Here is a 24,930-nt window from a genome sequence, read left to right as displayed (position 1 = left end):
TGTAGATTTACAGGTTCTGTTCTGCCTTAAAGTTCAATTTTTGCATGTCCTGGTAGAGAATAATTACATCAAATGTAAATAATAAATTTACTGCACTAAACAGTTGTACCACAATATAAGAAAAAAAGGGGGGATATGAAATTGTAAAAGTTCCATGAAGAATGTTGATAGACTATTTAACTTCCTTAATTAATGTATGCAACCAGGAGTTTGTAATAGATTTTGGCTTCAATTAATAAAAGCAGAAAATACTACATTCATAAAAATAAAATGGCAGAATTTTGCACGGATTTGTAGACTTTATGATTTGGCACAATTCTACGTAATTTACAGGCTGTTTGTACACTACTGTTCAGATAAAGTGGCACATACTTCAACTGTCCAACTTTATAAAATGAGCCACTTTATGTGAACAGGAGGGAACAAATAATTAGATTGGTAAACTATTGTCACACCTATATCAGTTGATACCAGTACAGCACCGATTAATCTGTCCCATCTAAACCAAAACAAACTGTATAGATCAGTAAAATAATATCTTCTAGTTAACATTTTTTTTAAAATGTCTATTGTATTTTCAAAAAATATAAAAAATGACTTAACATGTTTTATATATATAATTATACTTTTCTTTCTTTGGTAAATTCAATATTATCATACTGTATTTGCTTGATTCAAGACTTCAGTCTCTCGAAGTTCCTGAGATGTGTTGGATGAGGCAGTGTTTTCACAAGTGGAACACCCTGTGTGTTTGAATGTAATTCCTTCCACAACGATGGTTTTTCCAGGGCTGCCATTGGCTGGCAACGTGGACATACGGGCCTGGAACAGCAAAAACAGTGAGGACAGAGAGCACAATATTTTTTTTTCTCCATGCATTTTCCTGTACTGGCAACATCCATTTCGTGCACAGAAAGTCAACATGACAATAAGGATATATACTGGGAACATATAACATTCCTAAAGTTGCTTTCCTTGTGAATCATGATTTTGTTTTGTGAAAATCATATGTCCGTGACATACAATGCACATGGCAGGTTGTTTCAACCTGAACTTGTTTGGAAAATACAATTTAACAGAAAGTGATACAGCAACATGCACAACACAAGTGTGTCTTGTTAACTGCTCCTAAAATGTGATTAAATGAACAATAACATCTGCTAGAAAGACTTGCCTCCCACTGGATGCCATGTGGGCATCCACAAACAAAACATAGTGACAGATACTTTCGTCTAGTGCATTTTTTAATAAATCATGAGGTCTGTTACTTTCGTTAGAATCTCACATTTTCAGTGTAGGTGCCAAAGCCAGGAGTGTTTTCAGCGGGAAATTAATTTTCCACATGGTTTTAAATAAAATTTTATCTCTCTGAAACTATGAATGCTATGGTTACAAATTATACCTCATTTTGTTCAGTACAGATTAGAGCCTATAGTCAAAAAAAAGAAGTTTTTCATTATCAAATAGAACATGTACGTAAATCAAATATATATATATATACACAGTGGTCGGAAGTAGCGTGCTACTTGTAGCGTCGCTACTGTAGCTAGCTACAAAATTTGTAGCGGTAGCTGTAGCAGCACTACATTTTTTAAATTGTAGTTGTAGCTGTAGCGAAGCTACAAAATTCCTGTAGTTGTAGCAAAAATTTCGCTACAGCTACATTTTCTCAGCATTTTGAGGTAATTTTTGAAAGTGGCAACGGCGTAAAAAATAAACTACAATATTGCTTACTTTGCAAGAGATTCAAAAAGACAAAGTCCATTACATGGAAATACAGATAATCTAGATTATAAATATCTTTATATCGCAGGTTATAAATATCTGCGTAATTTATTTCATTACCATCTGAATAATTCTAATATCCAGATAACTAACTGGCATATATGAATATATTCCGGTTAATAGCCATTTCTTTTATCTGCATCACTATTTTGTGGAGAATCATCAGGGTAGCTACGATTTTTTGATTATGAAATTCCCTGACTTTTCCAGGTTTTCCAGACCAGAAATGAAATTTTTCCAGACATGTTTGTTGTCATGATTTTTGCTTTTGAACCTCATGTTTTTCAATAAAATATGAAGGCACGTTAATTATTATGAATATGAATATACACAGTTATTAGCTGAAAATTTAATGTGATTAATACAATGCTATTCAATGAAAAAATAAAAACTATTGTACTTCCGCATTTTCACTAAGTCATTACAATTAAAGTGGTGTAAAAAAATCAATAAAAAAATGTGGCATATATCAAAGCTGTACAATGTAACCTGTATACAACTTCAATTATATCAATACAAATGAATGGCTTATTGCAGAAAGGGACCTGAGTCACATTTTTGAGGTATCGGAGTTAATTTTTTCATCTCCACTGTGTCTAGCAGCATACTGCAGGGGGGTGCATTGAGGGTTGCAAAATTAACTATTCATTATGTTGAATATTTGAGCCAACAACGGCACATTTCTTTCTTACACTATTAATATTATACGATTTTTCATTGTTTTTCTCAGAATTGTGCAAAAGTGACTCAGGTCCCTTTCTGCAATAAGCCATTCAAATGAGAAACAACAGAAAATTAGGTTATGTACCTTTAGAAAATATGCAATAAGTTTAATGATTATATTTTTAAATTTATTGAAAACAGTACATTTCGGAAATTCAGAACATGAATGGGGCTGGTGACCCACCATACACCTAAAAAAATATATACTTTGGCCATACTTTGGAATCAAATATCTCCATTATTTGAGTTTTCCACATGCTGGAACCAATTTTATATTACGGAAAACAGAAATCTGTCTATTAAAAGGTAACAGTTCCGAATGTTTTATGATTTTTCAAATTTTCCTAGCAGGAAGACTAATTATCATAGAATTTTGGCAATCATTGTGAACAAAATTTGAACCTTCCTTAAAATAATGAGCACTGTTTGGATTCGAAAAAAAGTTATTTATGTTGAAAAGAAAACTTCAAAATAACCTTATGCAATCATACACACTTCCCACGGACAAGGTATTCTCCGGTTGACAAGTGACAGTAAGTATCGTAAACTAGTGGGAATGAATGTAGAAATAAATCGGAACCTTAGTAGAGTGCATTCAGGGTCTTTTTCTACAACAACCAAACCTGACCTTCTTAACCTAACTACAAAAGCATATATTGACAAAATCTTAAGTAATCGCTAAAACTCTGCAGTATGTGTTAACAGACATACTAAATCGAAATCGAACCATGTAAAAGTTGCATTTGTAGCATGATGAAATCGTAATAAAACAAAAGGAGCTTGGGCCCATTTTCACCACTTTTCAGCATAATTTCATTCTACACACAAAAAATGTGTTACTATCGGCATCAAACCAACATTCCTAACCTAACAACGATGTGTGACCAGCGTACGTTTAATTCCTCTATTTCGCACCAGTTTTTAAAAAAAAAATTCGTTCTACATGCACAAAACACGTGCATATTCGAATAATGACGTCACTGATACTGCATAAAACACTGCATAAAATCACTAATTTCTTGGGTGTAACACATCTCTGCAATGTAAAAACTACGACAACGAGCAAATGAACTAGTTGATCAGGTTACTTCTGAACGAGTCGCAAACGAAGAACTCAAATTCACAGAATGGGTTCATGGGGGGAACGAAGTAGTTAGTCCCTTTGTTTTTACTAGGCATCCGCACCCGTCCAGTGTGACGTCACCCACAGCAGTTTACGTGAAATTCTGCTCTTCAAGGCAGAAAGTATTACATTGTCTTTGGTTCAAGGAGTATACAGTTATTGCAGATCCAAAACCAATGAACTGTCCGAACACCAACCTGCTCCGCTTCACGTATCAAAAGAGAACGGGTTCCGAACGGGTGTGTTCTTGCAGAAAGGAAATTTCCTCACCACACACAAAGCTAAAGCAACATTTTCTCCGCAAGAAATTCTGAGGATGGCTGGTGCGTAGGTTTCGTCTTGAGTAGCTTGTTCTCTAAGGAAAAATCTCACGCTTCTCCAAATTCCGGTCTTGAACAGGTTCACAAGAACGAGTCGCAAAATGAACGGATCCAAGAACCTAGATCCGAGAGTGAATAAATATAGAATTGAAATGCAAAGGAACCATAATTTTGTAGGTAACAGACTAGAAGTCATAATGACGAGAGGAACATGTTTCTGAACTGAATCTTTTGGGGGAACTGGAATCACAAGAACTGAATTCGGAAGTAGATATGAACAGTTAGTTCATTTTGTAACTGGTTCTCCTGCAACTCCAAAATGCGCGTAAATTCCAGAAAATATGCAAAATTCCCCGACTTTTTCCTGACCAACCAAATTCCCTGACTTTTCCAGGTTTTCCAGTCGCGTAGCAACCCTGATCATGCCTCATTTGCTACACTGCCAGGGAAAAAATGCCCCATTTGCGCCACCCCTGGAACAAATCCTGTGGATATCGATGGCATAACAGACAGCAAAATATCGATAATTACTGTGTAAAACACAACTTACAGTGCAAAAACGAGCAATCCATTTTCTACTAATCTGACAAAGCATAGTGCCAGCAATCAATGGTTCAGTACGTTAACAGCATTAATCATTGTCGGTGTATAGGATCACACCGGCAAGAAATTATTGCTACAAGAACGATAATGTTTCTGGAATTACAATTATTTGGTCATAATGTTTGTTCGCAAATTTTAAAATGACAATATGTTTAGAAGACTCGGCTTTGCACATCAGTTTCCTCAATATACTTTATCATATTGTAAAAGAACGTACGAGTTATTGACTTTCCTGCAGAAATGACAATTTTCTTTTGTTAAAATACACAGTTTTCAAATTTATGTTTTTCTCCTACGTTTGCGTCCCTTTTCTCTAACTTTTTCTAATCATGGCAATGAGGATGCATTGTTTATTTAGTTATGCTCTTATCTATGGCCGTTTTCTGCCACTTTTGGCTAATTGTGAGAATGAGGAAGAATGATGAATGATGAGCATTGTGGGGAATGTAGGAGCAGGAGGATCCCATCCTCCCAACTAGGCGTCTTTCCTAGTATTTGTTTTGAGTTCACTTTATGCACATATCAGCTGATCGAGACTGATACGAACCACCATGTGCCCTCCACCGGGTATCGAACCTGGGCCCTTTGAATACAATGTGACAATTACAATTTCCACTGTGTCTTCGGGAAAGCATTTCCAACAGAAAAACTTACGTAAAGCATTGCTCCACCTGTTTCTAATTTATACCATTAGAAGCATCACCCAACTATCCTCAAGGATCGAGCAAATATCCGCCATTCCTCCAAATAACATTCTGTTTAAGTTAAGAAGATTAAATTGATAAATATCACATTATTATCTTATTCCCATTTTGCGCAACACGTTATAGTTTATTTCGATACATGTGATATTCTTCCAATTAATTTTAAAAATAAGTCTGTCACATAAATATTTTTGATACGACAATAAGAACAACACAGATACGTGTAAGACTTAGTTTTTTGAATTGATATGCTACTTACAAAGGTACTTTATTCTCAAACACTTTAGTAAAAATATGTTACTTTATTCTCAAACACTTTAGTAAAAATATGTAACTGAAGTAACACTGCTATAAAACTTATAGAATGAAGGGAATCATGGTAATAAATAACAGAATCTATTTTTCAGTACGTACAACTATCATACTAGGGCTTCTTTTGAATAGTCATATAGTTGTTTTAAGTTTTTAATACAGAAGTAGCGCAAAAGTAGCGAAGTAGCGAGTAGCGAACAGGAATAGCGTAGCGAGCTACTTTCTGGTAAATGTAGTTGTAGCTGTAGCGAAGCTACATTTTGGAAGAGTAGCTGCAGTTGTAGCGAAGCTACTTATAAAATGTAGCGTTCTGATCACTGTATATATATATATGAAATTTGAACTTCATCGGGTCCCCACATAGGCAACATCAAGATGTGAGGGTTCAAAACAATACATGGATATTTCCTGATATGCATTCAATTCTTGTAGATGCAGAAAGCAACAAATACATGACCTGTTCCATGAAAATTTCTGAAAAGCCTATGCAAGTAGCTTACTGCACACCCCTGAGGGTTCTTTTTAAACATCTCTACCCAATATTTATTAATGCATTTTTGCCATCAACATTTTCCAGCATATAAAATCCCATTCTGTACACAATTCATCCAGCTTTATGTATGGAACATTATCAGCGAGGCTTTTAGCAATGTTCATAAGTTGAAGGGCAGTCCTGAAAATGCAAGATGTTTATTCCAAGGTGAAGGGATTGAGCAAAACATTTTAGGTGGTTTAATCCCAGGGTTTACACATTGAACCACATATAACACACATTCCGTTGTCACTGCAGAAACAGAAGATATGGAATATTCCACTCGTTTATTATGAAAATAATGGAATCATTGACATTTGCTGTATGATCCTGGTAATGTATGATGCAGTTAAGATAGACACTTTCCAGCTTCCAGTACGGGCTTATGATGAGCGGTCAGTACCAGAAAAGGCATCTGTAGTAAATGCAATATATGTAGCTGTTCTCAGCAGTTCTTGCAACAATATCATGTGTTTCTTCATAGAGTCAAGGTATCTGTTAAAGAGATTGCCTTCCAGAACACTGATACAGTGGCACTCTGATTTTATGTTCTTGGAATTTTACATTTTCCCACTTTACACGTTCAATCTTGATGGTCCCAACATAGCAAAATGCTATAAAATTTTCCTTGATTATACATTTACCTGCATTATCAGTTTTGGCAGCTTGGTGCCCTGAAAAACATGAAATCGAGGTTTTACTGTACATTACACTAAAACCTGCATTTTATATTTTTCGAGAGATGGTGGAAACACATAAAATCTGGGAACTTACAATTGGGATTCCACTGTATTAAAATAACCTTATTACAAACCTTGGGTTTCTTGTCTGTTCCAGACATATATCCCACCACCATGGAGCTTGTTGTATGGGACCACAGGAATTCCCCCACATTTTCATCATGACTGACTCTCAAGACGATGACTCCACCAAGTTTATCCTCAACCTTTCGCAAAAATGAGGAATCTGAAATGAAAAGATCATATAATAATTTGCATTCTTGTATGAAAATAACTTATGGTACACTGAAAATGTTTGTGGCTTGATCAAGGACTGAATCTGGGTCTTTGGTAAAGTGGACCATTTGCTCGTAACTTCTAAAAAATTATACAGAGCCTGGATTTTGCCCTAAATTTATATTTTGTACCTGAGGACAGGTTTTCAGTACAGAAGCATGTTTTACTTGACCTGAGATCACCCATCCTATTGGGTTAACATGCAATAACTTGCAGAGATATGGTAAAAGGAATTGCTGGCACATTTACATCATTATCCTCAACAACAATCAAGATATAACAATAAAGTGTTACTGAATAATTTTGAACAAAAACATCATTTTCAATACCACAGCCTAACAGTCCTACCTGCAATAACCAGGTGTTGGATGATGTTCAGCTGTTTCCGATTTCATTTCTGTCACCTTGGTCCCCTGGAAAACATAAAACCAAAATTCCACTGTAATAATACTAACGTGAGATAATTACCTAGGAACTTCTCCTTCATGCTCCGATACAGGTTCTCTACTGAGCAGGAGTTCTCCTTCAGCTGCACGGCACTTTCTCGTGCCAAGCAAGTGCGGATGAGGAACTCCCCGACACCAGAGCTACTGGTCGCCACGGCAGGCTTCGAGCCTTCTGCATTCTCAGCCCAGCATCCACAACCGTAGACAGCAGCCTTCATAACAGGAGAAAAGAAAGTGTGGCCATGTGTTACATATCTGAATTCCAATCAAATGTATTTGTTGCTTATACATATGTTGTGTGTGTTGGGGGAAGGGGGTATATGAAATTTTATTGAATACCAATAAGTGTTGATATACAATTGGAATGGAACTGCTAGGTAGGAGCACATTTTCATGGTGAATAATATATAACAAGATTTCAGTACAAAAACTAAACGTACTTTCGGACAGAAATAAGTACCGTATTTACTCATATAGGAATGCGCAATTTTTTCCAAAATTTTTGCCCCCATAAACTGTGGTCCATATTATGCACGGAATAATTCGGACAGCCAACATGAAACCATACAGTCATTCCATGATTTTGAGACACTTGCATTGATTTTTCATGTTTACGGAACCCTAGCATCTTATATATCATTGTAAAGCTTAAATTCTGCAGTTTCTGAATATGGCAAGAGTATTCTATTCAAGATGGTGACACAAACATGCAATGCAATTGAAATAAGCTCATCACAAAATGAAGGAACCTTCTCCTCTTGGTTCACATAGCAACAGGTGACTTATTGAATAGGTATGCTTTTGATCTGCATAGCAACAGTTTCACAACCTACAACCAGAGCGTATAGAAGAAATAGTGTGCGCACTCCCTGAGTTGCCGTGGTCCACCGCCTAGATGGCAGTGGTGACGTTTGAGAGGGCGCGGAAGATGCTAGCGTTGCTTACATAACTAACTACATAAGAAACAAAAATGCATGTTACTTACGTTTGGAGAAAAGCTCAGCAGCTGGATAGTTTGGAGAATTTCCGAGATGATTTTGCTGTCTTCGAGGCACTTAATTCCTTTCTTATCTCCTTGGTGCGGAAGAAAAATCGACATTTCAGATAGTGAAATATGAGTTTAGGAAGCGTACGCTGCACATGATCTTCACAGCATCCTAATTGCGAAGTTTTTACAGCAATTATATTTAAATTGTCCAAACACTCAAAAAATATATCACCCCATAAACTATTAGCACATGATATTTTTTCTGCAACAAATTCTTCCACTCGTAACAGCAAATCATAAACACTTTTCGATGCATAGGTAAGGTATTTACAGCCGTCGCCCGAACCATAGTCTTGGATTAACGTAAGTGAGGCAGGTACATTAGTTGGTTCCCCGTGCAGAAAAGTTGTACACAGTTTACAATCCGTCACTTTGGAAATATACCGCACTATGTATCCTGCCAAATGATACACCAAGTATTCTTTACCAACACTTTGTTCATTTTAAGTTCGGAATGTTGTTTTCCCAGTCCGGTATTTGAATTTCATCTTCAAGAATGGATTTTTTTCCCCTTATTTTATTTTCAGCTTGCTTCTTCACCGAAAGATTTTTATTTTCGGTTGCTCTTGCCAGAGTTTGCATTTGATTAACAAAAGACGTCAGAGGAGATTCAGTCCTGTATTCACAGTTTCCGCCCGAAAATAAAGCAAGTTTTGCTGATACGTAAATTGATTGCAGCATACGTAAGTGCAGAAAATCCACAGTGGAGGGATGATCATCACAAGTGAACGACCGCAATATACCAAAATGGCGATCTAGGGGATCTTGATTAAATTTTCCTGTCAAAACGTACTTGTAATTGTTCTTCCACAAATATTCGGACACTTCTAAAGTACTTTCTAAAGTCATTCTTAAGGACTCTAGTTTTTTCTGAAGCGAAGGAATTTTGATTATTTCTAAGGACAGCATTCCATTTTATTAAAGTTGTATGTGCTTCTGATCCTTTTTTCTTTAGCAATGCTATTGTATTGCTAGCATCCGCAGTGTGAAGCAAATCATCCTCTACTGACAAGCTTAATGATACATTACGACGAGTACTTACTTTATTATCATCTGTCCGCAAGGATTGCCTTTTCATGGGAGATTTTGGCTTCTTAACTGTCTTAGAGATGTATTTGGGCAAATTAGGAAATATATGAGGAACTGCTTCTGGTTTTAATTTCCACCTTTGTCGTGGAATTTCTACTGTATCGCCATCCACTATGAACGAATCCACTTTCACTAAAAGGTCAGTGGAAAAATGAATATCACACACATAGCAATTATGACTTAGTTTTTTATCTTTTCTAGGGATGGCACTCTCCCATTTTGAGAGACCATTACTGTCTTTAGGTGGCCTAAAAAATTTCTACTGCCTGAAGAACAGCGGTCATATCCAGATCTACAGCCGGGTACGAAACACGTAGGCATCTTGTAGTTTTCGATCGCTGCTGTTTCAAACACAATAATAATGTGTTGAACACAACACAAACTAGTCACAACGGATCAATCACAAATCTAACGACACTAAACTCAATAATGTAACAATGTTGTCATTAATAAAAGTACACAATGTTATTCTAGCACAACAAAACACAAAGCTCTACGTAAAGCGCGACCGCACTGCAAGCAGAAGACGCTCGTCGCAAGCGAAGGTGCTGCCAGTGTTTCGGTGGGGCACCGCTCTATTCACTTGGCTTACGGGAAGAAAACGAAGTGCACACACTTTCTCTTCTATACGCTCTGCTACAACTAAGAAAGCCATTTCTTGAACCATTATATAAGATATATATTTTTTGTCAATTTTCCCCATCAAAAACCAGGGTGTGCATTATACATGTGTAAATACGGTTTATAAAATGGCATTTGGGTGATAAAATGGTGAATATGATCCTAATTTGATTTAAAAATTATACTTATTACACAAATAAACATTTCTCTTTACTAGCACATTTATGTAGTTATCAAAGTGTTGTGTATTCTTGTGTAAAGGAGTCAGTTTTGCTTCTCAAATTTTGACAGCAGGATTAATAAATTTTCCATGATAGTGCATAACAAACTAAATAATGCAGAAAGTGTTGGTAAATTTCAATTTTGCAGCTCATTTTGCAACAAAACATTGTAGGAAAATGTATGTCACACCTTTCAAAAACATGAAAAATTAATACAACAGTGTATTATTTCACATCTTATAATATCACGGTTCCTACACAAAATCATGCAATTTTTTCAAGGACATTTTCAGGACTTTTCAAGGATTTTCTACAATTGCTCCAGGACAAGTGTAGAAAGTAAGCATGGCAAAATACACATTATTACATATTTTCTTTTATTAAAAAAAAAAAAAGTTCTAATTTTTTTTAATGCAGGCTCCCAACTCCCCTACACCTGCTCCTTTCCACACCTTTCATTTCTTAGTATAATGAAGGTTATTTAATTTTTACAATACAGAAAAAATACAAAGGTAGAAAAAGTAAACACAAGTTTAAATAACTTTATAAAAAATTACCATCTTGTATTACAAATAAACAAGAATAATATCCTTAGAAAACTTGGAATATTTAGGATAGCGAACCCTTTTTTTTTAACCATTATTATTATCATCATATTTTCTACCTCTGAGCGATACAAAATAATACAAAAACGCGGGGCATTTTACATTATACTTCAATCACAAAAATAAAACTGATCACAAAACTATGACTACAGTACACAGCAACGTGACATAAGTAAATAAACCACTATCATGACACTGGCCTGTTTTAAATGAATACTTATTGTAATTCATACAAATAAAATGGGGAAAAGGAATTTCCAGGACAATCTCCAAAATTCCAGGTACAGCTTGGAAAAATGTGAAATTTCATAACATTTCCATGCCTGGAAGGAACATTTTAAAATTCCAGGTTTTCCAGGATGCGTAGGAACCCTGAATATGCATGTCTGTATCTATTAGCTAATCCTGATTTTGTAAATAAAGTCAAGGACCATATTTTAGGGGTTCCACTGTGAATTTGGGCCTCGTCAAGACCACGTATGGTTCCTTTACTTAAGCAATGAAGGTATGTAAAATGGATTAAGATGTAGGACAGAGAGGTTACCCTCCCTTTCAGAGATGACTGCAACTAATAACTTGCCAATTACTATATGAGTAAACAGTAACCTCCTCCTTACAGGGTCTGTAAAAAAGAAAAGTGCTCCCCTGTGCATAGCACCACGCCATGAAGGCGTATAGGGGGTGTGGGGGTATTTTAAGTAATGAGAATATTTTTTTTTCTGCCACGACTAGATGTCAGAGCGCACTGGGAGCGGTTGGAGTCGGTAGTGGGGGGTGTGACCTTGATAGCGCTCCAAGCGGCAGTTGCCTGCTGGCGTCCGTTGAGGCATGATCACGCGTGGCGTGGACGTCTGCAAAGTAGTGTGTGCAAGAGCAAAATGCAGCAAAGCATGGAACAGCGGTACACGATCAAATTTTGTGTGTGCCTTGGAAAATCTAATGCAGCAACGCTGGAAATGATTCGGAAAGCATACGGCAGTGACAGTTTATCACAAGCGCAAGTGTTTCGGTGGCACAAAATGTTCAAAGAAGGCCGGGAGAGAGTGGAGGATGAACCCCACGCAGGGCGCTCGTCGACATCAAGAACCAGAGACAACGAACAACGTGTGCGAGATTTGCGGAACGCGGACAGGCGTGTCAGTATGCGGTTTATCGCGGATACGCTAGGACTCGATAAAATGGTTGTTCACAAAATCATCACCGAGGATCTTGTGATGAGAAAAATTTGCGCCAAGCTCGTCCCGAAAGTTTTGACGAACGAGCAATTGCACAACCGCGCGGTCGTGTCGCAAGATCTTTTGGAACGCATTGAAGACAACCCGCAGTTTTTTGACAATGTCATTACCGGAGATGAAAGTTGGATCTTCGAGTACGATCCCGAAACAAAACGGCAGAGCACCGCATGACACACTCCGCAGTCGCCTCGAACCAAAAAAGGCGCGCATGTCCAAGTCCAGAATCAAAGCATTGCTGATTGTCTTTTTCGACAAGATAGGTGTGGTCCACGCGAAATTTGTGTCTGCAGGACAGACAGTCAATGGCTCCTTCTACGTGGGGGTGTTAAAAAGGTTGAAGAGACGGGTCAACCGAGTGCGACCAGAAATTGTCGCCGATTGGAAGCTCCATCATGACAATGTGCCATTTCACACGTGCTTCGTGGTTAGAGAGTTCCTCACGAAATCTGGCATCACAACGATTCCTCAGCCTCCCTACAGCCCCGACCTTGCCCCTGCAGATTTTTTCCTCTTTTCCAGAGTGAAAACAGCCCACGAAGGACACCACGACGGAACCCTGGACGCGGTCAAAGCGGCTTGCACGCGTGCTCTGAAGGCTGTTCCAGTTGCTGACTTTCAGGGAGCGTATGACGCGTGGAAAACTCGCCTGCAGAAGTGTGTTGATGCTCAAGGGGCATACTTTGAAGACTACTAAAGGTTTGTAGCGATATCTGTAATAAATTTTGTTTTCTGGATTTATTCTCATTACTTAAAATACAGACCCTGTATGTGTAAAAAGACAGTCACGCCTTGATGTCTAAAATAACTACCACTTGTTTTCATCGATGTCTCACTCACTTTCCCAGCGACACTTCAACAATTACGAAGATGTCGAACAATGGCTTGCTGACTGGATCACCTCAAAATGTGAACGATTTTTCTCGAAGAGCATCCACAATTTGACGGACAGATGGGCACAATGTATAGCTAGCGATGGCGCATACTTTGAATACAGCATTTGTTACCTTTCTCCCCAGATACACTTGATCTTTCGGATCAATTAAGAATTATTAACCGGCACACCTGGTACTTAATAACATACTATATATATTTATCGCTTTTTATATTCGCAGTTTGAGTAGATTACTTCTCATTTTACATTTATTTGGTTTTGAAGTTCTGAAGTGATACATTACTGGTTCCGGAAGGCAGCCATTACTGCTCTGCACGTGGGTTAACTCGGATTTTACTCGCCGAGCTCGGAGGGTAAAGTTTATCCTCCTTTTACTCCCAGCTTACCTGGCGTTTCTTTTGATGCAACAGATAATCAGCTGATTCGTGGGTTAACTCTGAGTTTACTCTTACTCGTGAGTAAATCGACGTTGGTGCAAATGGGCATTAGTGTTGGCCTTCCTACCTTCTTACCATCAGGCCTCCCAACAAGAATCCAGTAAACTCCTCTTTCCTCTCCCATTCGTACCACATGGCCTGCCCACCTAAGTCTTCTTGGTTCAATCATTCTAATCATATCTAGACATGAATACATTTTCTGTAGTTCTAAATTATATAACCTTCTCCACTCACCTGTCTCTTCATCCCTTTTAGGTCCAAATATTTTTCTAAGGATTTCATTTTCAAATACTCTTAATTTATGTTCCTCCTTCAATGTAAGGGACCAAGTTTCGGATCCATATAATATTTCAGGCAAAATTTATATTTTGTACATTTTAACTTTAGTTCCTTAGATATTATACGAGAAGATAAATGTTTATGAAGAGAAAAGTAACACACATTTCCTGAATTAAGCTTGCTTTTCATTTCCTCTTTAATGTCAATTTCATTTGTTAGTATTACTCCTAAGTACTTGAATTTAGAAACGGGTTCAAACGAGTTGTTGAGACAAGTATAGCAAGTGTTAAAATTTTTTGCTTGTACATGGGGACCAAAAGGGTTGAGGAGAAACTTTCACAACAAACACCTACCTGTCCAACCCTGCCAGGATGCTTTAGAGGAATCCCTCCACTTGAGCATGCAGCAGCCACATTGCCAATTCGATCCAAACAAACAACTCCCACTGTATCCAGAGGACTTAGCACCTGAGAATGAGAACAGCAGTAACATGTAGCCTTCATATAATTTACACTTATCACTATGCAAAAACAATATCCCAACATCAACATCTTAATAAACCATGAGCGGTTATTGATATTTAATCCCGTCGCTGCACACAAAACTGAATTCAAAAATGTGATTATTACAGATGACTGACAGGGCATTTGGACCCTATATATAAAAAAATAAAAAAACAAGGGGGTTCAAAGTTCAAAACATTTGAATAATTTTCAAAATTAAACTTTCAAAATCTGATGGCTTGTGTGTCATCATGGATGAAATAGGAATGAGAATTGATTCTGCAAACATTTTTTATGTTGAATTAAAATTTCCCTTCTGGGTCAAAACTCAAAAACTTTTCATATTAAGTAGATGAAGAAGAATCTCTATAACATTGGATGTTTTCATGCTTTTTTTTTTACTGAATGTGGGCCAACAAAATTCATCATACTTCATTCAGAAGATACATTTCACTGATTTTAACCTTTGCTTGATACAGAACACAGTCCAAGTTGTGTGCCAACTAGAAAGTTCTACATTTCTTAGGCAGGGGTGGTGGGAACTGAGACCATTTATGCACAATAATTCCAATTTCTACACACCCAACCACAGAAAATCCATCTACTCCCCCTCCAACAGAACTCAATTTGCTTTCAACCTGCAAAGTTCACCCTTAACCCTTAAAGGATGGGCAGTGATTTCCCATAAGGATGGCTTGTGACACCGGCATCACAAGCAGCTTTTTCTTGTAGTATGTTACCTTTTTAACATAACTTGGATAATGATCAGAGATACATGTTTTGACTTGTGCATGAGTATAGAGGTATGTAATTAACAATTAGTAAAGTTTAATTTCATTGTTACTATTGGGGGGTGGGCCTTTCTGAAAAATTGTGATTTTTTTTTTTTGCAAATTATTTTCATTGGTTTAGAAAACATCGCTTCCTTCTCAATTTTGGTGTTTTAAAACACAATTTTGGCAATAGAAGTACGACCTTTCGATATTCCTGTGCCAAAAGCATGGGTGGGGGCAGCAGGAGTGGGAAGGGGGAGGTGGCAAGGAAAGGAAGTTAAAAGCCTCCAGCTGTTAACAAAGGGTTGGAAAACAGCTGACTGCTCTTTCCTGTTTCACAAAACTGCACTGTAGGAATACAAAGGAAGTATTATTGAATGATTTGCCTTGTTTCTGTCGGTCATACTATTTTAGCCCCTTGCATCACGTGTTTACTTAGGTAAGTATAATTGATTAGCTAGGCAAATTAAGGGAGCAGTATACACGGCACGGATTTTTCTCATATGTTAGCGAGATTTTTTTGTTGTTATATTTTTTTCCCTCTCTGAGCTATTGCTTTGATGGACAGTTGACTATTCCTCCTATGCATTTTATAGCGCTTGAAATTCTTCATACCTTCAACTTCATGTGTATTTATTTTATATATATTGTTTAAACTTAAAAAAAAAAATGATTATCATAATTTTGCTTCAAGTTACGGCATTCCTGACTATAAACGTTCCTTAGCGTTAATTAACAGATTTCGTGTGCTTACCTAATCATGACGTAAATCACTAACTCACTAAATCGAGATAAAGTTTAAGATTGTTTAAATTAATGTAAAACTGATTTTCATTTTTCATTAAATAACGATGCAGTTTTGTGAATTTTGTCTATAATTATGATCAATCAAGCAGAATCTTAATAGCCCTCCCATTTAGGAAATAATCACATTTTACATTCAAGTTATATTGCAATACTTTTCAACGTGCGTGCAGTTTTAATCTCTGCATGAGGCAGCACGTTTGTAGATTTATTCGTTGTTTTACTACACGAAGCGCTAGAATCTGTCTGTCTAAATTCAGCTGAGCTTGGAGTATCATATTACGCAGTCCAGGGCGTCCGGTATCGAAGTTGGTGATGTGAATTGTCATGTTCTTAGCCTTTCACTCCTTGCAAGAATTTGCTGATTTCGATTAACCCCCACCAATGAGTCTGATGAAGACGATCAGCACACGATGGCTTAATGGAATTGCACCCACCCACCCCCCACCAGCTCATGAATTTGGTTACATGCTTCATTCTTTGTGTATATAAGTGGTCGACAAGCAGCAACGTTAAAACAGGCAAACTTTTTTTGGAGATAGATATGTATTGATTCCGCCTATTATGCCGTAAAGTTTTGTGAAAGGCATTGTTTTTAGCTGTCTACTCGGTTCCACAAAGAGGAATTCGACGTCACTCACACTGAAATGCTAAGGCTACAAGAAAGCTAGGTTTTATTCTATAACACTAGGAGTTATTAGGTTAGCGCTCAGAGAGACAGTCTCCGATATTGTATTTTTTAATAATGAAAATAATAAGGTGCTTCGCTTCTTATATACAAGTTTCCCCAGGGGCACTTTCTGTTTAAAACAGGAAAGAAGGACGACGTATGCCACAGTAGGCTTTTGACTTATTTATTTTAACAATTCGTGTGCTCAGCACACGTTCAATGAATAGCGAGAATCAGATTTTCAATTTTGGGTATGTGGATGGACTAAAACTGGTTTTAAGAATACGTTCACATTTTTACGCATATTATCTTTTATCTTTACAGGTGGGAGAAATTAATTCCCACCCCTTTCGTTCCTTTCCCTTCCTTAATCGGTACGGGAAACAAAATTCTTGTATAAATGGTAATTTCATTGCTTTCACGGTCCTAAGTAACAATCTTACTCAGATTCAATTCAAGTTACATTAAATACTGCGAGAGATACAGAGCTACGTTTTATATTTAAAGATATAGAGCCAAGAAAGAGACTAGTAATAAAGAATACAGTGCATAAGGCGAGGTCTGCCTTCACTAATTAAGCAACGGATATATTTTCGTTCCGTTCGATTCAGAGGAACTGTGGCTCTCAAGCCTGACATAATATTATAGCGATATCTCACTTCGTATTTTTCTTCAGTATGCCTCCCCCCCAATTGAGTGCAAGCCTTAACTTCTAAAGAAATAATTCGTCAAGCCTTCACGTACCCCCATGTGTTTGGTAACGCTGATTATAATTGCACTATTGGACATTTGTTTGTTTTTAGTGCTTAGATGCCTGTGTCAACGTTGCTCTTGCCGACGCCTCGTTCAATCGCATAATGTAGATGAAATCAGTATGACCATTCTCGTAAGCGAATGTAGCTTCAATAGGTTTCATGTATATGAAAATGCAGGTTTTACCGTTTCAACGGTGACAATCCACGAGGACACGTTCCCCCCTGGGCATATGCCCCCATCTTGGAAATCAGAAGTCGGCCCCAAACACTACGTCACTAGGATGACGTAATGGCCATGGTCATGTATACGCCCTTGCTGCATCTTGCAAGCGAACTCTCTCACGTCAGTGTACTTACGGAGCTGGAAGCCCATGGTTCGCACCAGGCTCCAACACACCTCCATCGAGGTGTGTAGGGCACACAAGCGCATGACCTGTCCGCTAATGGCCGTTACCCCTTCCTCGAATTCCAGACAGGTCAATAGCATTTATTGCTCATTTGTCGTATGATGATCTGTCCTGATTTTAAATCTTTTTTTTTAGGCCAGAGTGGTGGGATAGATTTGTTGTCTCGCAACAGGCATGTTGCCCTAGAATTGCATCGAATGACATCTGAAATTCTGTTTTATGTTTTCTCGCCCCTGGCATGGTGACCTGGTGGTCTCTCGATTCGAATCCACGCTGCTGTCAGTGAGCAACAACATACCACCTCACTCTCATTAACAAGCACTTTGGTTTCTCTCCGGCGATACGAGAAGCCAGCCGCGGCGGTTCAGTGTGAACCATTTTCCGTGCACTTTATCGACCCCCCCGATGTCTCGCTTCCCGCAGTAGTCCAGCCCACGGACAAATTACCCCAGCTCGCTGCGTGCGACGTCGCCATGCTGCAATAAACTTGTAACTGATCTTTGATCCGAGAGAGAGGCAACCATTCAGGGTTGCGAGGGATTCAGTTTTTCTAGTGAACCACCGCAATGGTTTCGTTTATTTTATCGGGGATATTTCTTCAACCCCGCATGCCTCAAGCTCCCATGCACCCAGACTCCGAATGAACAATTGCCTCTGCGCAGGTTACTCTCAGCCCATTGCCCTTTGATCGGCATCACGGCCGGAAGATTCTGTCTACACCAGTCATCGCGTTCTAGTTCTAAAATCGGCCATGGGCTTTCAATGCCAAAAAATGAAATTCGCTCGAGATGAGTTACGAATGAAACGTCGCCATTAGCTCTGGACTTCGGACTTCGCATGCGCCCGAGAAAATCACGTTCCGCCTAGGAATTCAGAAAATACAAATTACGAATTTCCAGAGACGTGAATCCTGCATGATGACCTGTATTCTGTACCCTCTTATGCAAGGTTCCATAATAATTGCTCGCTGCAAAGGAGGGCACAGTTCTCTATCCATTCATTTTCTTAGAACTGAGTTTTTTTTACAATCCGGAAATCATGAAGCGGATATTCCACATTGGGTTTTATTTTAATTTTCATCTTGTTGCATGGTACTATACTTCGAACGTTCAATTCTAACGCTCACGCCAACTTATGGACGTAACCCCGTGCCATTTGAAACCAGTTTCTTCGCTTCCTACGTGTCAGTTTTTTTTCAGCTTGCTTAATGGGACTGGCCCTACAGTGGAACATATTTTAACTTCCTATTTTCCTTACATTATTTCCTTTAAATTTGGCTTTCGACTAATTATTCCTGCATCAATACATTCTAGGGGAAAGGGGTCACTTATTTTAATTCTTTCATTCTCTTTGCTCCCCCCCCCCCTTATGGAAGGAATGTCTGCGTGAAAATTATATATTTCACACATAAGTGCATGTCAGCCACAGTCACTGTTAGAGATGATATATACATGCACAAATGTAATAATAATTTGAGGTTGAAAGAGTCTTTTGGGGGGGGGGGGGACTTCACCGATCCATAAAAATATAGCCTTCCCTTGAAATTAATGTTAAAACCACCTTTCCCTTCATTTATTTTGTACCCTCGCACTTTCAGGAATTAATAATATCTTCATTTCTAATATGACCGTCACATGCCCAGGATTCATGGGTCAATTCCAATGAATCAATTGACCTTCGGTGTTCAACCTTAAAATCCCATTTTTCTTTATTTTATTTCATACGCCTGCAAGTACTGGGCATTAAATTTATCTAATTCTTTAAATAAAACGTTCCCTTGTTTAACCATGCCGAATCCTTAACATTATTGCGTTTTTACGCCATTGTGAGGGGCAATATACAGAAGCCTTAAAAACCTCCCGATGCCTTCACTGAACATTGTTTTCCTTTTAACTTTTTCTGTGTGGATTTTTCACCCCCCCCCCCATCCATTTCCCCCCTTTTTTTATTATTTTCTTTCAGGTTTTTTTACATTTTTCATACTTTCATTCCTTTGTTACTTTATGTGTATCCCCCCCCTCCCCCCGGTATCAGCATGTACGCCTGCCCATTATCTATTTCACACATACTTTTAATATTCACTCCGGAAGTCATCTACTTTTATACATACATTAAAGGCCATAATAACTTGCGACAGAATCAATTTCTTTTAAAGGACATCACTATTCTGGGAATCTAACATAACTTGTGCCTTAGTTTATTTTGTACGCTTGCCCGTACTGGGAACGACACCCAGTCACCTCGACAAAAAATGTGGAACGACACCCAGTCACCTTCTCGACAAAAAATGTATCTTAAAACTGATACCTTTGCCTAATTGCAACGAATCTTATTACTCATAGCATTTACGCCACTGTGAAGGAACATATACAGTACCTTATTGCCCTTGTGTTTTTGATTGATTTTTAGATTCTCCCCCCTTTTTCATTCGTATTTACCTCCCCTTTGTTTTTATTTAGTTCATTTGTCCCCCTTGTACGATGAAAGTAAATATTTTCCACCTCGCTTAGTGTCGTTTTACTACAAGGGACAGGGCATTTCATTTTACAACAGAGGACCCCCCCCCCCTCGGGAGACAGAACCCTCACAGCCCCCAAGGGAAGATAATGTCCTTTCATAAATTATTATTATTACTATCGATGATGATTATTATTATTATTTATATATCGATATGTTAGAAACACAGTAATGACTGAACAGGTTTCCTTTTTTTTATTTTTACTAACTTCTCTGTCTCCTAAACCCTAACCTATGTTCGTATCATCCCGGAACCAACTGAGGCCGGCATTTCTTCCCGGACCAACACTGCGGAATCCAGCACCCCGGAAGGACCAGATTCCAGACTTCGGAGTTCCAGCCCAGTGCCTCCAGGACTACTACAAGAGAGGCATCCCCTCTTCCAGGACAGAAGTGCATCCTTCAACCCCCCCACCCTCCCCCCAGGCTCATCTTGCTAAGTGTTTTGTCCATGGGCCGCAATCGCCGGACCTTGTCCCAGACTAGCAATCCCCAGCTGCTGTCCGTGCTTGCACTCACCAGGACCCCCGAATGGATCCCTCCGTTCCAGAGCTGTAGCAACCGGATGACCCCCAAGTGTCATCAATTTCATGACCAGTAATGCCAACGAAGTCTACGCCGGTCTGCCTCTATGCCAGCGTCACACTTCAGTGCTTCATGTCACCATCGCCATTCGTCCCCCATTGAGTCTTCACTATTTGGCCCCAGTGCCCCAACTCTGCACCTCCTCTCATCTCCAAGTGCGTCATCCAGTGCTCACCTTCGAACCCAGAGGACAGCGCCCAGTTTGCACTCAACGGTGTCACCCCCCCCCCCCCAGACTGCCAGGATTCTTTGTGGGTTCGACACCGTTCCCAGCTTGCCCAACATACATCGCACACATCCATGTGTTTGGGTCCAATCACCGAAATACGTGAAATGGACGCTACCAGTGCCATTTTCGCATATCTGTTGCTCCTGGACTCCCACTGTACGCGAGCAAGAACTTTCTTCCAGGAATAGCCTTTCGGTGACGTTTTCTGGACTTATAGGATAAACTTTGTTCCAGTTCCCGGAACCTCATCTGTGCATGTGTCAAATCACGTGTGCGTCGCATCGTCGTGGGTTCGAACCCCGTCGCCGGATCTTCAAGAACAGTTCACCGATCTCCATTTGCAATGAACGCTAGCCCCTGCTATTGCTAATGGAGTATACTTCAGCAATACATCAAGAACGTTCAATTGTGTCTTTTTTCTGGTCCCGCTGGCCTCATTATGTATGTAAGCCAGTATTTCGTATATAAATTTCAAATTAACGTGTGTATCTTCAGGTATGTTTTTTTTCTGACCCACCAAAAGACTTGTCCACTCTTTTTAACAAGCTTTCTGCTATACTTAACCTTTCAAATATTATGTGGATTTCATAAACATACATTGGTTTTTGGAGGTGACACACCTCATTTGTATATATATACTATATCAAACATTTCAATTTTTTTACAATTTCTTGGGAAATGATATTTAAACATTACATTTGTGAACCCTTCAGGTTGATACCTTGTATCTTATTGCATGATTTTTTCCTTGGGTCTTGATACCAAGTTATTTTTTTTAGGAGACATAGACATCATTCCTCGTTAAAGGTGTATAAACAATCTCCATGTTTTTGGAACTGTACGCAATGGAACTAATCTTGCCCAGAAGCGATGTATTTTTTATCGTACGTGTGTTACAGTGCTTTTATGTGCTCCATGTGTCAAGTGCTTCAGCACGTGCCGAGTGATATGTGATAAACATGTTTGATGTCAGCACCTGACATGAGAGACTGCTCTGTCAGGTGCCAGTTGAAACCGTCTAGTACACCCATCGCTCAAGGACGCGGGAAACAACAATGTTCTCTATTTAATCCAGCATGTTTAGGTTTATGATCTGCATGATTTTGTGTTGTTTATTTTTTGGTTGTATACCCATTTTGCCATTTTTGATTGTTCTCTGGTTTTTGTGCAAATATACTATTTGCTATCCTTGACTGGACAGGATGGGTACCCGCGACTTTTATTTATTATTATTATTATTTTCTGGCAGCATGTTGAAATTAACTTCCCTACGTAAATCTAATTTTTTGCCCCAAGCCAGTGTGCTGTATCATGCCGCAGGCGTGAGTCGAACCTAGGACCCAGGTAGCATAAATAAATAAGCTAATCATGTATAAAAAAGGTCCCGCTGAAGCACTGGAAAAGAGCTTCTTAAAAGCTAATCACGCCAGCAACCTTCAGTGGAGGTGGAAAATCTCCGCTGACAGTGCATTAGGCCAGCTCAATCTGAGTTTTTCCTCAGAATCGCCGTTGCCAAAGGATGCGATCGAGTCACCTGTCTTAACGGCCGATAGTTCGAATTTTATTTAAATAGGTTGCGTGAGAAAATCTCTTTCTTAGTTGTCTTCAGTTTTCCGTCAGATGAAGTAGTTACAAAGGAACTCCGTTTCTAGTTGCCCACAGTTTACATTGAATCTAGTTATCACGAGAGATCTCCATAGTTGCCATAAGTTAGAAAAAGGAGCGAACGAACGATCGGGAAGTTAAAGTTTATCGTTCAGAATATCGGTCTACAAAAGTATAAAGTTTGAAGCCCGGAGTTGCTCTCTCGTCGTTTTATTACAGAGTAGGGCCACATCGCAACGAGGACCAGCAGAGAAGAGATTGCAGCAGAACTACAGGTAAACGAACGTTCCTTATGTCTTTCCTCACCCTACCTGTTCAGTCATGTGTAGTGTTTTTAAATAGATGCCCGTGTGTTGTTATTTCACGGGGCTAACCCCCTTGCTGTTCGAGTGTCGACATTGCTCTTCAGAGCTAATCCCCTTTCTCTTATAACGTTCCTCTCACTTAGCAAGCGAGTGGCCAAAGGCTGTCATAGCCTATCTACGATCCCCTAAAGCTAAACAAAGAGGTCTTAGATGGTACACTCACCTTACCTGTTTGCATCTCAAATTTCTCCAACTTTCTCTTGTAGTGCTGGTGTAACTTCAAGGATTTTTCTGTAAAAGAACAGGGTGAGATTGAGTGGGACCAAGCAGGAATAAATGCTCACACGCCATTTAGAACCCTTGTCAAACCCAACAAAAATACTTATAGGATAAGAGCACAGGTTTTGTCTAATATACCATCTTGGTATTGTAGATCATCATGAATTGGCCCTTGCCTTCTCCGTGAGAATGTGCTGAGAAAATATCTCTGCAACACCAGGAGGTAGGGATCCACTAAACATTTTAATCACCAATTTTCAGCCGTTCATAAATGGTCAACATACTTGTATATGTATATACACTGCTCGCCATTAAAACTGCAACACCCAAAAGGAAATGAGATAGAAACACGAAACTTGGCAAATATGTAGTTCATAAAAGATAAGAAAATGATTAGTTAGAGCTCGGTGGCGTGACATGTGACACGTAGAACATGGTTGCATAACCCTAAGGAGCTAGTAGCGTGTACAGCCTCCACGGGCAGCAATAACTGCTGCAACACGGCGAGGCATGGACAGAATGAGTATATCGATGTCTGCTTGCAGTATGCGGCTTCCACACGGTGCCAGAGGTCTTCAACATTACGTGCCGAAAACCTGAGTAGGGCCAGCCTGCGACCCACCATGGACCAGACATGTTCAATTGGCGACATATCCGGCGAACGTGCTGGCCAAGGAAGCAGGAGCACGTGGTTAGCTTCCATAAATGCGAGGACATTCCTTGCAACATGGGGGCGCGCGTTATTCTGTTGAAAAGTGGCATTATGCAGTGTATGGATTAATGAGACAGCACCAGGGGTGGGAACCTGTGTGATGTACCGTTGGCTGTTCAATGTCCCTTGAATGCATACGAGACGCGAACGAACACCTATGCCGATGGCACCCCATACCATGATACCCAATGAAGGCCCTGTGTGATGATGCATGCGTCATGAAGCCTAGTGCCACGGTGCCGTCACACGCGTGTACGTCCATCATGATGTTGTATACAGAAGCGGGATTCATCAGAGAACACTACAGCATTCCACTCCGCCATCCATGCACAACGGGCTTGGCACCATCTCAGACGCAAACGCCTATGCTCTAGCGTCAGAGGAATCTGCAACAGTGGGCGCCGGGAAAAAATTCCCCGGTTCGCCAAACGACAAAGCACGGTTCGTGGGGACACTGGACATTGTAAAACATACCGTACTTCATGCGCAATCCTCGTTGACGTGGCCATTCTGTCTGTAAGGGCCATGCGTATCAGACGTCTGTCCTATCGTTCCGTCGTCCGACGTGGACGTTGTGAACCTCTATGTCGCTCTACAGTGCCTTCCTGGACCCACTAGTTCCATACACGGATCACTGGATCCTACACAGGCACCGATCTCATGGTAGGATAATCCGCATTCACGGTATGCAACAATTCGGCCGCGATCGAACTGGCAAACATGCTGGAATCGCTGCCGTATTCGACGACGTGGTATTGCTGACCGATTTTAACACACTACACTCACGACCATGCA

General features: G+C 39.4%; 1 protein-coding gene across 3 annotated transcripts in view; it reads right to left on the bottom strand.

Moving 5' to 3' along the window:
- Positions 1–224: 224 nt before the first annotated feature.
- Tasp1 (Taspase 1) overlaps positions 225–24,930 on the bottom strand; it is a 35,748-nt gene continuing 11,042 nt past the window's right edge. For 2 of the 3 annotated variants that reach the window (XM_083118712.1, XM_083118713.1), the window contains exons 5-9: positions 23,368–23,435; positions 14,345–14,458; positions 7,587–7,776; positions 6,917–7,068; positions 229–822 (exon numbers count right to left, since the gene is read on the bottom strand). In XM_083118712.1, the coding sequence (XP_082974838.1) occupies positions 655–822; positions 6,917–7,068; positions 7,587–7,776; positions 14,345–14,458; positions 23,368–23,435 (692 nt within the window). In that variant the 3' untranslated portion in view covers positions 229–654. Of the gene's footprint in view, positions 823–6,916; positions 7,069–7,586; positions 7,777–14,344; positions 14,459–23,367; positions 23,436–24,930 lie in introns of all 3 variants that reach the window. The other variant, XM_083118711.1, reaches the window with a different exon arrangement.

The sequence above is a fragment of the Lepisma saccharinum genome, chromosome 3 (assembly GCF_977018435.1).
Source record: "Lepisma saccharinum chromosome 3, izLepSacc3.1, whole genome shotgun sequence".
Lineage (NCBI taxonomy): Eukaryota > Metazoa > Arthropoda > Insecta > Zygentoma > Lepismatidae > Lepisma > Lepisma saccharinum.
Note: the sequence above shows the minus strand (reverse complement) of the source record. Positions and strands in the feature narration are given on the sequence as shown.